The 18,573-nt window shown below is 39.2% G+C and overlaps 1 protein-coding gene across 3 annotated transcripts in view; it reads right to left on the bottom strand.

Moving 5' to 3' along the window:
- Window positions 1-18,573, bottom strand: part of slc6a9.L (solute carrier family 6 member 9 L homeolog) — a 92,131-nt gene that overhangs the window by 49,963 nt on the left and 23,595 nt on the right. For all 3 annotated transcript variants that reach the window (XM_018258359.2, XM_041590440.1, XM_041590439.1), the window contains one exon: window positions 17,731-17,871. In XM_018258359.2, the coding sequence (XP_018113848.1) occupies window positions 17,731-17,760 (30 nt within the window). In that variant the 5' untranslated portion in view covers window positions 17,761-17,871. The remainder of the gene's footprint in view (window positions 1-17,730; window positions 17,872-18,573) is intronic.

The following is an 18,573-nucleotide window of genomic DNA, read 5'->3' as shown; positions in this document are numbered from 1 at the left end:
TGTTATAGAGAAAAAATTAATTTTTAAAATTGTAATTATTTTATTAAAATGGAGTCTGTGGGAGACAGCCTTCCCATAATTTAGAGCTTTCTGGATAACAGGTTTGCGGATAACGGAAACAATAAAAATTGCTGCTGGTGCTACAAAGTCCAAGAGAAATACAGTATGCTTTCCATTTTATAGAATGAAAGGCAGAGAAATTAGGCCTACACAGAGGGGGGGGGGAGGGAGAGAGAGAGAGAGAGAGAGAGAGAGAGAGAGAGAGAGAGAGAGATAAGGCTAACAGTTAATAAGCTGGGGTGTTTCTTCATGAAGCAGAATACAAGGGGATTTCTTGTAATTGGGTACACAAGAGGAGGGAGTCTGAAGTAAGGTCATTTTGAAAGCATGACCTCAGATAAAAGAGAGAACATTTTTTACCTACTGTGCTCAACTAGAACATTGGACTCCAACAGAAACGAAAACAGAGACAGTCCTGAGAAGCAGGCATGAGAACAAAGGCAGACCAACTGAGAGGACAAATGTATAAACAAACTGCAGGTGCTCAGTTGCAATTAACTGACCACTGTTAGCATGAAAGCAATCAGATGGTACAACAGCTCACTTTTAAGAAAAACTGGCACGTATTGGCATCTACTAATTACAGCTGAATTCGAATCCTACTGCTTTCCCTTCCTGCTAGCTCCTTTGTGTAATTAAGTATGCATTTAGAGGTGTTTAATTGCCTTTGCCAGTTATGAAACGCATGTTTTTTAGTATTATAATTTTGCCTGATGTATATGAAGGCATTAAAGGAGAAAGAAGGGTCTATTTAATGGGGGGGGGGCAAAAGTTAGTCACCCCAAGTGATTCTATATATTTACCTCACACCCTGGGCCAGTGCTTCCAGCGAGCACCACGGATCGATCGGCTTCCTTCTTCTTTCTTCAAATTTCCTGGGGCAGACTTCATTAAAGTTAGGCTTTTCGATCTACTGTGCATGCGCACCCACCCGAAGAAAGAAGCCGATTGCTCTGTGGTACTTGCTGGAAGAACCGCGGCGTGATAGGAGCACTGGCCCGGGGTGTGAGGTAAGTATATACAATCATTTGGGGGTGTCTAACTTTTGGCACCCCAAGTAAATAGAGCATTGTCTTCTCCTTTAAAGGAGAAGGGAAGCTACAGAGGCATTTTATTGCCAATAGTGCAAGCTAGAATGCTCTATTTATTCTGTAGAATGTTTTACCATATCTTAGTAAAAAGCTTTAGGAGCAGCTGCAGTATTAGCTTGGTGTGACATCACTTCCTGCCCGAGTCTCTCCCTGCTCACTTATCGCTCTGGGCTCAGATTACAGCAGAGAAGGGGGAACTGAGCATGCTACTGTTCGGGGCAAGGAGGTTTAAGCTGAAGGCAGGAAGTCTGATACAGAAGTCCATGTGTACACAATAGAAGGAAAGAAATGCAGTGTTTATTTTGACAGAGGACTCAGAGCAGCATTACTTTGAGGGTTTACTGGTATAATTAGGTGGACCTTTCTGAGAAGACGTACTTAGTTTTAACCTTTCCTTCTCCTTTAAGGTGGAAAATTTGTGCATGGCTTCACTGGACAACTTGCTAGACTCCCATCAAGGACATAGATGTTGAATGTTTTATATTTTTTGGAGATGCCCTTGCTGTTGGAGTTGGCATTTGGCTCTGAATTTGAAATATAAATATTTAAAAAGCTGTAAATGGGCATTGAACTAGAAATGTGATTGATCTTACAGATCAACACTTACAGATGTGTTTTATTCCAGTCTGCTTTACAATTTCTGTAAGAGAGAAGATATCCAAAACGACCTTTTTGAACCTTACAATCACACATTATTAATCAGGATGTTGCACCCCTTGGGCTTAAGTAAGGACAAAGATTGTGAGCAAGCATGGCATTTAGCTGACCACAAGTGTGTGTAATTTCTATAGCCAGCACATGCAAAGGGATAACAAATCCAATCACAATTTAACATAAATGACTTTTGGCAACAAGTGAGCTAATAATGGTGCTTAGCTAAAACTGAGCAAAGAAACACACTATTATCTTTTCAAATGTTCTGTCCCAGAATCAGTCTGTACCAATTAAATTTCAGGGCATAACATTGCTAAGACTGGCTGCATTGCAAAACCATTGGACCCCGGCCATCTAGGCTGTTTCAAACTGGTCACCTCATTTAACAGCTATAAACAGAGCTGCCATCAGAAATCACTGGGCCCGCACAACAAAAGTTTCTGGGCCCTCCTTGCCACCCTCCTTGCCACCCCTCCCTCACCCATCAGTATGAAGGCCACACAAGACACAAGCGTTAAAACATTAAAGGAGAACTTCGGCTTTCAAACCAAAATTTGATAAAGAGGCCCACATAACACATAATCCCCTAATATACCCATCACAGTTACCTGTTTCTTCAAAAAGTATGAATAAATGCTATTTTCTATGCTGAAATCCAGCTGTTTAGCAGTTATTCTCTTTCTGCATCATTTGAAATCCTGGCAGGGAAGGAGGGACTAAAACACTGATGTTACAAATTGTAACAACTTCTCCACAACTTACAGACAGCATGCAGGAATTACATATCCCGGCACAATGCATTGCACTATGATGTTCCGTTCCTTATTGAAATCACGTGTGCAGGGAATTGTGGGGTTTGGAGGATGCAGGCTAAGGACAGCTGGCGGTTGATACAAAGTAACAGTAGTAACTTTTAGTCAGCCAGCTCGGTAGTAGAAAGATCAACTGGAGAGCAGTGGGCTAGGCTTAGAGAACTGTCAGAAACCATTAAAATCATGAAAAGTCTGCATTTTTTTTAATTGATATATATTGCAAAGTTGCTTGAAATTATGTTTACTTTTCAGAAAGCTTAAGTTGTGTTTTTGTGGAGTTCCCCTTTAAGTGCCCATTAAAAAAAAACAAAAAAAAAAACACTTTGGTGACCAGGGCCCCCTACAAAAAAACATTAGTGGCCATGGACACCCTACAGTGATAGGGCCCCTACAAGTTATTTAAAAAAAAATCACTAGTGGCCAGGGACCCTACAAGTTATTTTAAAAAATGTGGCCAGGGACCCTACAAGTTATAAGAAAAAACAACACTGCACTTACTTTAGCCAGGGAGCTCAGGTGCCTGTATCTTTAGTTTCTTGTGCTCTGATTCGCCAGTGAAGTGTAAGTCCCGGTAAAGACACATGGCAATTGAATAAACTGGAGGGGAGGTTAAAATTTCACCCATCCGATCCCCATGCGGCTTTTCCTGGGACTTACACTTCAATCAGAGCACAGGAAGCAAGATGCAGGTTTAGGAGCTCCAGCCCACCCTCCCTTCCAAAGCCTGCAGGTCACTGACTGCAGGGGCCCGGCTATGCAAATAAGTGCAGCACAGCCAGGCCCCCCTTAACTCCCCAAACCATCCGGCCCAGGACAGCAGTACCACCTTTCCCTCCCTGATGGCGGCCCTGGCTATAACCAATGAACATATATGTTCTTTATAGGGTCTTACTGTCTTCTTATATAGATACTTGGCTTAGACTGAGACCCTTAAAGGAAAATAACCTTAATTAGAAGCAAAGATTGCATTTAGATATTTTCTTTTACTGAAAACCTTATTAACTTGTTAATTTTTTTTTATCTTAGTGGGTGGAAGCTGACATTACTGGTTGCATTCAGGGGCATAACTACCGGGGGAGCAGGGGGTGCAAATGGGCCAGGGCCCGCACCCCCGCAGGGCCCCCCGGAAGATCGTGCGGCACAGAAAAATTGCGCACACGAGGGTGGGGGCGGGCCCGTCTGCACGGCTCGCACCAGGGCCCGCCCCCACCAAGTTACGTTACTGGTTGCATTGATGAATACTCTAGTAAAACTTGCTAGTTTTTAGAAGCAAAACAAAGTTTCACTTTAGGCCTCCCTTACATACAAAGATGATCATTTTTTAATCCACAACAAAAAAAGCTTCTACAGTATCACTGCTACTATGAACATGATTTTGAGGAGGTCCTTTTTCACTTTTGAGTCTAAAATTATCAAATACTTATAAGAACCTTTAGTGCTAGCTCAGGCCTCACACTGCACAGGCCAAAGAAATGCCTCACACTGAGACATCAAATTTCAGACAGGATTGCCAAGAAAGCTAGACTGACCATTTCCATCTGTACGTACTCAGCAAGAATCAACTGATAAACAGCCCCGGAGGAGAACTTTATTTTGTATCAATATTCTTATTATAAGTGAAATAGCATGTGTTATTAATAAAATTACATAAAAGCATTAAAACCAATACAATAGAACCATTTCATGACACCACTAGGCTAAATGTGATGCAATGTCTAGGTATGCAAGATAATTTTTATGAACTGCCAAACAGCCACATGAGATAGTGAATGTATATAACTTTTCACATGTGGAATACTGTTTATACCCAATGGGATAGAATTGGCTTGTTCACGTGTGTGAAATCCCAAACAGCCACCTAGGAATTGCTGTAGAAATAGAATCCAATAGGATTGTTTATGGAAGACTCCTTCTCACCCATGTCCACACAAAGACATTCAGATTTAAAAACAGTAAATTTGCACGGGGCAGTATCCCATAGCAACCAATCAGTGTTTGCCTTTTTTAAGCAGCTGAAGGTTGAACAATGAATGTGCACATTTGAGTGCAAACACCGGAGGATCAGCAGATTTTCACCATGTGTTTATATGCAGGGCAAGTATCAGCCCCATGTAGCGTTACCCTCAAAAAGCACTCTTTCCCTTAAATTAGTAGTTCCCCTACTTGCAGTGGAAGTACAACCACATGTGGAAATACACTTAGTAGCTGCCACCTAATCTAATATGTTTTTGCTACTCCAATATATTATATATGCGTCTTTCACTGCTTTACTGTACATGTTCTTAAGTGCTCAATACACACGAGATGACTTCCAAACAATTAACTTTTAAAAAATTAACATATATGGCAAAATTGCTTAAAACTACATCATATTTCATAATGCAAAAAACAGTTTATGGATGGTACACAATGGCTATTTGCCATAAATAGGTTAGTACTGTCCTACCAAGACTTTTATCAATAACCTTTCTACATCTGTATCCTGAGGTTTTTACAGGTGTTGTTCACCTTTAAATTAACTTTTGGTATGATGTAGAGAGTGATGACAATTTGCAATTGGATTTAATTTTTTATTTGTGGTTTTTGAGTTACCCTAGTAAATTTACCCTAGTAACCATGCATCGATTTGTATGAGAGACTGGTATATGAATAGGAGAGGGCCTGAATAGAAAAAAAGAGTAATAGAAAGTAGCAATAACTATACATTTGTAGCATTACAGAGCATTTGTTTTTTAGATGGGGTCATTGATCCCTATTTGAAAGCTGGAAAGAGATAGCAGAAAAAGGCAAAACAAAAGAAAACAAGAAGACCAAAAGTTGCTTAAAATTAACCATTCTATACCATACTATAAGTAAACTAAAAGGTGAACCACCCGTTTAATAAGTTTGTGTTGATTTTTTGCCTTCGTCTCTCAGAGAGCCAGTTGCTTTTACCTTGATATATTAGGATATTTTTCTTTCAAAAGGTGCTGATTACTTTGCACCTCTTAGTTCTGTAGCATTTGCAGCAGGGGAATTCATAAGTGACCCCTTTTGTATTTAATATCACAAGTATTTCTGGAAAGAAAGCCTTATCTGCAATGTGCTGAATTCAATGTCCCAGTTACTGAGAGATTAATGTGAATGCTTTAGCATGTCAGCATGTTACATGCGTGTGGACCTAGGGTGGTGTCACATTTCTAAGTTATCACATTGGCTTTCCAGTTACACTTGTGTGAACTGTGCATCTGCTTACATTGATAAAGGAGGGGAGCAGCAGAAAGCTCTGGGTTTGCACTTTACACTAGAAAAAGACTTGCAGCTTGTGAATGAATTTTCCATGTTCAGTCGATGTAACACCCCAGTGACGTCTAGTCTAGTGGCACAATCTGATATGCTCCAAAATAACCATTGTGTCTTTATTTACATGTTTATCTCAATGAGTTGTGGTTAAAAAAAAAATACACTTTCAACACCTGTTTTTAACCCATAGCAACCTACACCAGACCCTCACCAAACTGCATCGATGGGCACACTTAATATCCAGCCCCCCCCAATACCTGCTCTCTGATTGCAGAATTGAACATAATAGTTGCCGATTGCCATCTTCAAATGCCTCCTATGTCACCCTGGCAGAAATCACTGACCAGGAGCATGCACAGTGGAAGCCAGGACTGATAACCAGAACCAGATCCTTAAAATGTGATATCACTTTTATATTCATAAGGCCCTACTGATCAGTAAATATACCTTGTGTAAATTAAAGGAATACTGACCCTATAAATTAAATATCATCTCCATGAAATGATATAAACTCAAGCAAAACAAATTTTCCAAGCTGCCTATTTTCAAAAATGTATATGCTGTGCAATACAGGAATTAATGTTGTTGACCATGTTTATTTATAAAAACACATAGCAGCCCAACCGCCTCAGTGCTACTTATTTCAGACTATGGTAACTAGTAATAGTTTTGTTTTTTTAAAGTGTCATTCCCAAGAGTTCTAGGGGATGACAAAGCAGCATTTTCAGAAAGGTGTATTTAAGTAGTGAGGTTGACTGGTGTGTATTTAGCACAAAATTCACACACGCACCTGCAGTATGTGGGGAGGTTGGGCAATAATGCCTCAGGTGGTAAAACTCAGACTGCCTCTAAATATCTCTACCTTGTCTGGGCGTGCTACAGATACTGACAGGTCCCCTTCTGTATCTTAAAATTAAGTAAAATATGTTTTTTCCTCAGTGAAAGGCTGCTGATCCCAATAAATTCTTCCAAGACCAAATGCTAGCTACAACAAGGCTTGATGAAATCTTCTGAGCTGACAGTCAGGACTCTGCATTCACCCACAGTAACGTCACTGAGAAGTGGCCAAGAACACATCTCAAATGGAATATGAAAACTTTTTAAAAGGCATTCATCTGCTACTTGTTCCCCAACATATCAAGTATACAGCAGCACCTGTCCACATGTTCAGTGAAAAGGATTCCTGGGACTATAGCAGTTGTAGACAATTGAAGGACTATAGACTCAACAAAAATGGTGCCCAAGCACAAACCTAAATAGGATTATGTTTTTATGTATGTAATTATGTTTCATTAATGGCTTTAAAAACATTATTTTTTTGTCTAGCTCATTGTGAGGCTTTATTAATACTTTAAATTCTAAATTTTCTATAATTTTCATTAAAGCAACTACACAAAAATGGAAGACGTTTTATCTGCTGCTGTTGTAAAATTTTCATCTCACAGCTGCTAAAGCATGGCAGTAAGGCTGGTATTACTTCTGTTTTCAATTTTTCCTAATTTTGGGGCTACAGATGCAGAACTTATAGGAACATATCACTGGTAGATGGGTTGTTTATATAGAAGAACGCAGCAGCCTGACTCTCTAAAGTGCTCTTTAGGAAGGATAGGATTTGGGAGATATGAAATAAGGGAAATCTGAAAAAAATGCCATCCCTTTAACAGCACCTTATAGTCTCTTTTTTGATCTTACCATAGAACATCCTTCCTGTTCACTTATTCATAGGGGGGGTGGTCAGGCAGAAAGAAAAATTAAGAAGTGCCAAGGCATAAAGGCCACATCCTATACAGATGCCTGCTAACTATGATTGATTTGTCCCTTCTCTCTTTCCAAGTACAATAAGCAACCAGGCGAAGGAATTTTCAAGCCTTGTAAGGCAACATGTGGTAAAAGGCAAACTTAAGATATAGAACTATTCCAGAGCAAGCAAGCATGCAACTTACTCTGATTTGCTCCCGGACTTAGGTGATTTTACTACCTATGCACAGGGTTCTCTACTTCTCCACCATTAAAATCATATGTTCCCATCTTGCCTTTGTCCCCACATGTTCAAGTGAATTTTTAAGTTGCAATTTTACTGAGCAGGGATGCAATATGGGAGGAGACCACCCCTGAACTAACTAAGGAGAGCAAACTCATCCCATGCAAAATATTCACCTGTGGAGTTTGACTATAGGAAATATATTTTGATAACTGTATAAAAGGCTTCTGTCTCTTCAGCATACCCCTAGTTTGGGTCTTCTGGGTGCCATCAAAGAAGAAAAGCTTTGTCTTGTTGGCAGGATACACAACTTAGGTCTATAGATTACTTTCCATTTAATAATTATGCAAAACCTTGTTCTTCTCACTTCCTGGTCAGGAAGGTCAGGCTTATTTTAAAGACAAAGCATAAAGGAGAAACTGTAGGAATTTTTTTTCCAGCCTGCTGCTTTTATGCAAGGGCAATATTAAAGGGGATTTATTGTGAAAATAAAAATGTAATATAAGCTTCATCCTATAAATAACCTGTCTCTCTTCATTCTGTCGTCATGCAGTAGGTGGAGTCAATTTTTGATTGACAGTTAGGGCTAACATATCTGTTGGGGGGGGGTTGCACCCTTAATCTACAGTAGGCGTTCACTCTTTAAAAATAACCAGATCTGATTGAAATCCTGTTTCTCTTCATGCAATGTGTTTGCCAGAGTGTGTTATTTTGTTTGTGCTGGAGTTGGTTATTTAAGTTATTTTGCTAAGATAGGGAGCCCCCCTAAAAGACGTATTAGACCTACCAAAATCAGATCCAGACCTCAGTATGAAGAGAGCATGAAGAGCGACAGGTTGTGGAGAGTGAGATACTGAAGCGTAACTTGATCATTTCTTAAATGGTACAGAATTTTGAATTGATTGTATTTAGAACATGTCTTTTCGATAGATACCCTTTAACCCTTTTCCTGCCAAGCACGTACGGCGTACGTGCTGGCAGGCAAATGCTCAGGCTGCCAAGAACGTACATTGTACGTTCTTTGGCAGCTGAGCTCTCTCTCTGCTTCGGCGGCTTTTGCCGCCTCCGCAGAGAGTGGGGAGAGAAGACAGCCCCCTAGGCAACGAGGCTGGGGGGCTGTCAAGTCGGATCTGCGACTCGATTGTCGCAGATCCAACTTCAAAGTAGCAGACGCATCGCATGGAGCGTCTGCTACTACACTCGCCTTCTTCCTGCCTGCAGAGCCGCCCACGCACTTCCTGCTGCGCAGCAACTCTGCAGACACGCTGCCAGGACTCCTCCAAAGAAGACAGCGATTCTCCTGCTCCAAAAACGGTAAGTGCACGTTTTTTTTTACACACTTACCTGCACCTACACATACTTACAGTACATTTATACATTTTAGTAAAGATTGGAATTTTTTTAAATTTTTTTTTTTTAATTTTAGCACACTTGGTCCCTTTTGTACAGTTATTTACACTTATTTACACTTATTTACATGTATTTGCACACTCAGATAACTTTTATTAGTGCACAAATATGTATACACAAACAGGTGTTTTTTTTTACGAATTCATTATACTGTTATCTTTTGTTTTTTTTGCCTAAAAACGTGTTATTTTGGCAGCCTGACTATTGGATAATCGATTTCGGCCACTAATTACGCTGTCAGAACAATTATTTTGTTATTTCATTGATTTACGCTATTTTTGTGGTTTTATTGCAATTTTATCCCTGCATTATTGTTCCTTATGTATCTTTAGTATAGTTTTGGTGTTTGGTGCTTTGGCATAGAAAGATAGATTTTACTTAGTTTGATCCGCCAAAATATGTGCTTTCCAAAAATATATGGGTTTCTGGGGGTCTTTTTACAGTTTGGGGGTCTTACGGCACATAACGTACAGTTAGGGTTCTCTTTTCTGCAGCTTAGTTGGCTAGCGTGAAAATTCATTGGCACGTTTTTCATTTGGGGTCCATACACAACACATACTTTGGTAAATCTATACATATTGGGCATCAAACTATTTATTAGACCTCTGACGTCCATATTTAGAGAGATTTTTCTTTGTACGTAAAACATTGTGTGTGATAAATGCGGCAAACTGCAACATTTTTAGGCGATTTTCAGAAATGTTGTAAAAACCTATATGTTTAGAAAAGCTTTGCAGTTTGGTAGTTTGGTGTAGAAAGACGTCGTTATCTTTGTTGGAATCGGCAGAATGTGTACTTTCCAAAAATATATGGTTTTGGGGGGTCATTGCTGTTAGGAGGGTCTTGAGGCACATACCGTATATACTCGAGTATAAGCCGAGTTTTTCAGCATCCAAAATGTGCTGAAAAAGTCTACCTCGGCTTATACTCGGGTCAGCAGGCAGTAGCCGAGATTGCAGTGACTTTTAATCATTCCTATACCAACAGTTCACTTGGGGAGAGACTGCAATATCCCACAATGCCCTCTGTTGGTTTTATGAAAGAATAACAGTGCGCCCTCTGTTGGTTATATCAAAGAATAACAGTGACTGCAATATCACACAGCGCCATCTGTTGGTTGTATCAAAGAATAACAGTGACTGCAATATCACACAGCGCCATCTGTTGGTTATATCAAAGAATAACAGTAACTGCAATATCACACAGCGCCATCTGTTGGTTGTATCAAAGAATAACAGTGACCGCAATATCACACAGCGCCATCTGTTGGTTATATCAAAGAATAACAGTAACTGCAATATCACACAGCACCATCTGTTGGTTGTATCAAAGAATAACAGTGACTGCAATATCACACAGCGCCATCTGTTGGTTATATCAAAGAATAACAGTAACTGCAATATCACACAGCACCATCTGTTGGTTGTATCAAAGAATAACAGTGACTGCAATATCACACAGCGCCATCTGTTGGTTATATCAAAGAATAAAAGTAACTGCAATATCACACAGCGCCATCTGTTGGTTGAATAAAGGATTAACAGTGATGGCAATATCACACAGCGCCATCTGTTGGTTATACGAAAGATCAGTGATGGTTTTATGACACACAGCACTCTCTGCACAATTCTCTGTCACCATCAACTTTGCAAAGAAGTCCGCTGGGGGAGTCGCTGGGGGAGTCTCTTTAGCGGAAGGTGCGCTGCTGGGAGACAGAGCTGTAGTTGTGTCTAGGCTTATACTAGAGTCAATAAGTTTTCCCAGTTTTCGTAGGTAAAATAAGGTACCTCGGCTTATACTCGGATCGGCTTATACTCGAGTATATACGGTAATATGAAGTCAAGGGTCTATGTTCACAGAAGGCGAATCGGCAGCGGAGAAAACTCATATTCACTATTTTTATTTGGGGTCCGCACATGCCAGCTGCCTTGGTATATCTATGTATATTGGGCATCAAACTGTTCAGTAGACCCTTGGCATCAATATTTATGGTGTTTTACAATTGTATGTAAGAAATTGGGTGAGATAAATGCGGCCAATTGCAATATTTTTAGGCGATTTTCAGAAATGTAAAAACAGTTGCTTTTAATCGCCAAATTTAGGAAAGGCTTGCGACTTGGTACTTAGGAGTGCAAAGACATGCATACCCAATTTGGATTCGCAGGAATGTGTACTTTCCAAAAATATATGGTTTTATGGGGTGAACGCACTTTTTTCTACCTTTGCCCCCCCCAAAACAATGTAAATGTGTTGATTTTGCAGTACCTGAAATGACAGACCATTTGGGGGTCTTTGTTTTGGGGCCCTATATGCCACGTGCTTGGGTACACCTATACATATTGGGCATCAAACTGTTCAGAGGACCCCAGGCTTTCATATTTGGGGTGATTTCTCTTGATACCTAAAAGTATGTGGGAACTACGATGCTAGAGGGTGAAAATTTTGAGGTGATTTTTGGAAATGTCACCAAAATCACCAAATTTAGGAATCATTTGCGGCTTGATACTTTGGTGTACAAAGACATGCATACCCAATTTGGATTCGCAGGAATGTGTACTTTCCGAAAATATATGGTTTTATGGGGTGACCGCACTTTTTTATACCTTTGCCCCCCCCAAAATCAATGTAAATGTGTTTATTTTGCAGTATCTGAAATGACAGACCATATGGGGGTCTTCCTTTTGGGGCCCCTATATGCCACGTGCTTGGGTACACCTATACATATTGGGCATCAAACTGTTCAGAGGACCCTAGGCTTTCATATTTGGGGTGATTTCTCTTGATACCTAAAAGTATGTGGGAAATACGATGCTGCAGGTTGGAAAATTTGAGGTGATTTTTGGAAATATCACCAAAATCACCAAATTTAGGAATGGTTTGCGGCTTGGTGCTTTGGAGTAGAAAGACATGCATACCCAATTTAGGTTCGTGGGAATGTGTACTTTCCGAAAATATATGGTTTTCTGGGGTGAACCTACTTTTTTCTACCTTCCCCCCCCCCAAAACATTGTGAATGTGTTGATTATGCAGTACCTGAAATGACAGACCATATGGGGGGTGTCTTCCTTTTGGGGCCCCTATATGCCACGTGCTTGGGAACACCTATACATATTGGGCATCAAAATGTTCAGAGGACCCTAGGCTTTCATATTTGGGGTGATTTCTCTTGATACCTAAAAGTATGTGGTAATACGATGCTGCAGGTTGGAAAATTTTAGGTGATTTTTGGAAATGTCACCAAAATTGCCAAATTTAGGAACGTTTTGCAGCTTGGTGCCTTGGAGTAGAAAGACATGCATACCCAATTTAGATTCGTGGGAATGTGTACTTTCCGTACATATATGGTTTTCTGGGGTGAACGCACTTTTTTCTACCTTTGCCGTCCCCAAAACAATGTAAATGTGTTGATTTCGCAGCACCTGAAATGACAGACTATATGGGGTCTTCATTTTGGGGCCCCTATATGCCACGTGCTTAGGTATATCTATACATATTGGGCATCAAACTGTTCAGAGGACCCCAGGCTTTCATATTTAGGGTGATTTATCTTGATACTCAATAGTATTTGGGACATACGATGCGGCAGGGTGGACATTTTGAGGTGATTTTTGAAAATGTCCCTAAAATTGTCAAACTTAGGAACGTTTTGCAGCTTGGTGCTTTGGAGCAGAAAGACATGCATACCCAATTTGGATTCGGGGGAATGTGTACTTTCCAAAAATATATGGTTTTCTGGGGTGAACTTACTGTTTTCTACCTTTACCCCCCCTAAAACGATGTAAATGTGTTGATTTTGCAGTACCTGAAATGACAGACCATATGGGGGTCTTCCTTTTGGGGCCCCTATATGCCACGTGCTTGGGTACACCTATACATATTGTGTATCAAACTGTTCACAGGACCCTAGGCTTTCATATTTGGGGTGATTTCTCTTGATACCTAAAAGTATGTGGGAAATACGATGCTGCAGGGTGGAAAATTTGAGGTGATTTTTGGAAATGTCATCAAAATTGCCAAATTTAGGAACGTTTTGCAGCTTGGTGCTTTGGAGTACAAAGACATGCATACCCAATTTGGATTCAGGGGAATGTGTACTTTCCGAAAATATATGGTTTTCTGGGGTGAACTTACTTTTTTCTACCTTTTCCCCCCCAAAAACTATGTAAATGTGTTTATTTTGCAGTACCTGAAATGACAGACCATATGGGGGTCTTCCTTTTGGGGCCCCTATATGCCACGTGCTTGGGTACACCTATACATATTGTGTATCAAACTGTTCACAGGACCCTAGGCTTTCATATTTGGGGTGATTTCTCTTGATACCTAAAAGTATGTGGGAAATACGATGCTGCAGGGTGGAAAGTTTGAGGTGATTTTTGAAAATGTCACCAAAATTGCCGAATTTAGGAACATTTTGCAGCTTGGTGCTTTGGAGTAGAAAGACATGCATACCCAATTTGGATTCGGGGGAATGTGTACTTTCCGAAAATATATGGTTTTCTGTGATGAACGCACTTTTTTCTCCCTTTGCCGCCCCCAAAACAATGTAAATGTGTTGATTTTGCAGCACCTGAAATGACAGACCATATGGGGGGGTCTTCCTTTTGGGGCCCCTATATGCCTCATGCTTGGGTACACCTATACATATTGGGCATAAAACTGTTCAGAGGACCCTAGGCTTTCATATTTGGGGTGATTTCTCTTGATACCTAAAAGTATGTGGGAAATACGATGCTGCAGGGTGGAAAATTTAAGGTGATTTTTGGAAATGTCACCAAAATTGCCAAATTTAGGAATGTTTTGCAGCTTGGTGCTTTGGAGTACAAAGACATGCATACCCAATTTAGATTCATGGGAATGTGTACTTTCCGAAAACATATGGTTTTCTGGGGTGAACTTACTTTTTTCTACCTTTGCCCCCTCAAAAACGATGTAAATGTGTTGATTTTTCAGTATCTGAAATGACAGACCAAATGGGGGGTCTTCATTTTGGGGCCCCTATAGGCCACGTGCTTGGGTACACCTATACATATTGGGCATCAAACTGTTCAGAGGACCCCAGGCTTTTATATTTGGGGTGATTTATTTTTATACTCAATAGTACGTGGGACATACGATGCTGCATGGTGGACGTGTAGAGTTTATTTTTGAAAATGTCCCTAAAATTGCCAAACTTAGGAAAGTTTTGCAGCTTGGTGCTTTGGAGTAGAAAGACATGCATACCCATATTGGATTCGGGGGAATGTGTACTTTCCGAAAATATATGGTTTTCTGGGGTGAACTTACTTTTTTCTACTTTTACCCTCCCCCAAAACGATGCAAATGTGTTGATTTTGCAGTATCTGGAATTACAGAACTGATAGCTCAAATGGGGTCTCTACATTTTATGGCCCCTATATACCACATGTTTAGGTAAACTGATACATATTGGGCATCAAACTGTTCAGTGGACCCCAGGCTTTCATATTTGGGGTGTTTTACATTGATACCTAATGATGTGTGGGAGATATGATGCTGTAGAGTGGAAGCTTTGAGTTAATTTTTCAAAAAATTCACCAATTTCTATAAAACATTATAACTTTAAAAAACAATTGCAACTTGGCAGTTTGGAGTACAAAGATATATTTACCCATTTTTGATTCACCAGAATCTGTTCTTTCTAATAATGGGTAGTTTTCTTGGGTAAACCTACTGTTAGTGGAATGTTTGGCCTTGAAATCAGAAGTATGCTGTTTGGGGAGCGGTGCTTTAGAAATTTGGTACTGTACTGCTTAGAGATTTTGATCTATACAAGTGAGAAATCTCCATAAAACGATATATATTTGGTATTGCCGCGTTCAGGAGACATAGACCTTTCCAAATCGGCTGTGTTCTCGTACATAAAGTAAATGATGTTTCTGATATATGTGATTGTTCTTTGTGAAACATGATTTTTTTCATTTTATTAGACACTTAGAAGCCTATATTTTTTTACAGAAGTAGAATTACACCAAAATTATTACATATTTTTAAAGTTCAGGTTGTCCTGAAAAAAACAATATATTGTTTTACTGGGTAAACTAAAAGACCACCCCAGGAAAGGCCCTTAAAGTGAAAGAGTACAAAATGTCTAAAAACTGCTTGGCAATAGATGTTCGCATCTAGGACAAAACGGCTGGCAGGGAAAGGGTTAAACAAAAAGCAGAATGGCCAGAATTAAACAAACAACATTATAAAGAGACATTCTTAGCAGACGACTATTTACAAAAAAGGGGCATAAATCTTAACAACTATTGATAATATATATATATATAAATATACTAAGGGGGTTTATTTATCAGGGTTGAAATTATCTCAATATTGGCTGCTACAAACTCCGATCTAAGTTTTTAATGCTTATTAATTACATTTTTCCAAAAATTTGCTTTGCGGTAAATACTCCAATTTTCATGATTTTTTCGGAAGTTTCACCCAATTTTCAGGACTTTTTTCAGAGTTTTCACCCGAAACCTGCGAAAACTTCAGGGTTTGGCACGAGACCCAGCGCAAATCAATAAGATCATTGGGACTTCTCTCATTGACTTATATGCAACCTCGACAAGTCTGGGATGCCGGGATTTCAGATTCAGAGTTTTCCAGGTTTAATAAATTCTGAAAAATTTGTGAATTTTTAAAAGCCAGATTTTATAAAAAAAAGAATCACAAATGTTGTGATTGTTGCATTCAGGGCTTAGTAAATAACCCCCTTGGTGTTCCTGTAAGCACTTCTGCAATTTATTATGTTCATAGTTCTTTTCTAGGCATTTTCCATTTTCTGTTACTTCTGTGCTGCTTACACACAATAGATCTTCTCATCTTTATGAGGTAAGTGAAGGAAAATCAGTTGCTGACAGGATGCAAATTAAAGTCATAGGGTTACTTGTACAGCTATGCTACTGGGAGGAATTTGTTCCTTTCTCTACCTGTCAGCATTGCAGAAAATGCAGACAAGGCAAGCGCTGGATATGCAGATCAGCTTGTCTCTGGTGATGTTGCCTGAATATTCGTTTAGCCCCTAGGCCATTGGCACAGCAGCCCTATCATGTGAGTTATAGTGCAGAAAGCACCTTAAAATGAATATACAGAACTAAACCGGTACCTTAATATGAATGTGCACTTAATGTAGGCAGTGGTTGTTTAAGTCAAGATGCAGTTTGTATTTGATGTTTTGTGGATTTTAAATTATCTATATTTTTTGTTATGCAGCTGTCAAGATTGAAATGTTAAAGTTTTAAACAAATAGTGGTGGCTAGGAAGCCATTAACCTAGCACCTAGATTGCACTTGGAATTCAGAATAGGAGATGTAGAAGAGCGGATGTGAATACAATATAATCAAGCAGAATTGAAATATATCACTTGTACAAAAACAACTTGAATATAATTTGAAATTGAAATACAGTTACAGTAATTCAAGCTCTGGCCAATACCAGTAATCATGTTTTCAGAGCCCGCAAAATTAACACACCAAAAAGGGCAAAATTGACACAATAGATTTGTCCTTATAAATTAATAAAAAATAACAGTTCCTGAAGATAGTTTATAAGAAAAATGAGTGCTAGTCTAGTCTAATCTAGTGTTTCGTAAAACTGCCCCTGAAATACGATAGCTTATGAGAATCTGAACTATGTCTGTAGGTGTAAAATAATACAGTTGAGTGCCCAGCCCTACATGCCCTCTCACCTACTGTTCAGTAATAAACTGAAGAAACATCCTGTCTCTCAACAGCACATAACCTCTGCACGGGACACTCCTGAACTAATGATACTACTCTAGACTAAGTTTGGCAGTGCTATTTTTTTGGAAAAAACAACCAGCAGGATATAAAGTTGTTTCCTATTTCATATGATTACTTCCTAATTTCTATGTTTTATTGGATATGTGGCCTAAGTTAACTGCAGACATTTTTTATTTCTGAAATCCAATAAACATCATTGTAAATTAAATTATATAATACAGCAGGACTGCTGTAAAAATTAAAACAATATATAAAACCCTCTTGGTACACCACACAGTACAGGTACACAGGGATAATATAAAACTCATACAGGTATTGGACCCATTATCCGAAAACCTGTTATCCAGAATTCTCCGAATTACGGAAAGGCCATCTTTATTTTATCCAAATAATCCAAATTTTTTAAAATTATTTCCTTTTTATCTATAATAATAATAATAATAATAAGACAGTACTTTGTACTTGAAGCTAACTAAGATATTATTAATTCTTATTGAAGCAAAAGCAGCCTATCTGGTTTATTTAATGTTTACATGACTTTCTTGTAGACTTAAGGTATCCAAATTATGGAAAGATATGCTATCTGGTCCCAAGCATTCTGGATAACAGGTCCCATACCTGTACCTACAAAGACGGTTACACTTAAAATGCCCCACATTTATTTATTATGGGATATACATGCTTACCAGGAGCCCCTCTCCACATTTTTCACTCATGGTCCTTGGTGGGATGTATAATACTGGAAAGAAAAAACACTGATCCTATTTCCCTTGTACTGGGTGTTCTTCTTGAGCTTGTATTGGTTTCCAGCCCTATGGATTTCTGAGCTGTAAAGTAAAGAGAAGTTAATTGATTAAAATATAAGGGGGAGCAGAAGGCATGACAGTGTATATATCTTCAGTACACCAGCGGGAGTGGATTTTTTTTCCTTTTGACCCTCTGATAAACACTTTATTTCACCAAATTTTTTAAAGCTCTACATAAGTCATGGCTATTTCAATAAATAGTATGTAAGTTTGCCTAGTAAGGTATACCCACTAGCAGATCACTAAATGGAAATGCTGTGGCCTGCTGGTCAGGAGGCACAAGAGTGTGTGGCATGCTTTAGATATGCATAGAGTAATATAGAAAATAAAACCACTGACAGAAGTATCAAGCCCCCGTCCAAGAAACATAAAATGCATTGGCCTTGATAATGATATGCCCCAGGCTGAGGACAGATGGAATGACTGAAGCTCAGTGGCTGAAAATGAATAGAAACTCGGATGACATACAGCTGGATGTTAAAGGAATTGTTCAGTGTAAAAATAAAAACTGGTTAAAAAGAAAATGTTTTCAATATAGTTAGCCAAAAAAGTAATATATAATGGCTGTAGTGACCATATGTCTAACATAATTGCCAGAACACTACTTCCTGCTTTGCAGCTTACTTATTGGTTACCAGTCAGTAGCCAATCAATGACTTTAGAGGTGCTATATGGGTCATAACTGTTTGCTTTTGAATCAATTGCAAATTCACTGAACAGTTA

The sequence above is a fragment of the Xenopus laevis genome, chromosome 4L (assembly GCF_017654675.1).
Source record: "Xenopus laevis strain J_2021 chromosome 4L, Xenopus_laevis_v10.1, whole genome shotgun sequence".
NCBI lineage: Eukaryota > Metazoa > Chordata > Amphibia > Anura > Pipidae > Xenopus > Xenopus laevis.
Note: the sequence above shows the minus strand (reverse complement) of the source record. Positions and strands in the feature narration are given on the sequence as shown.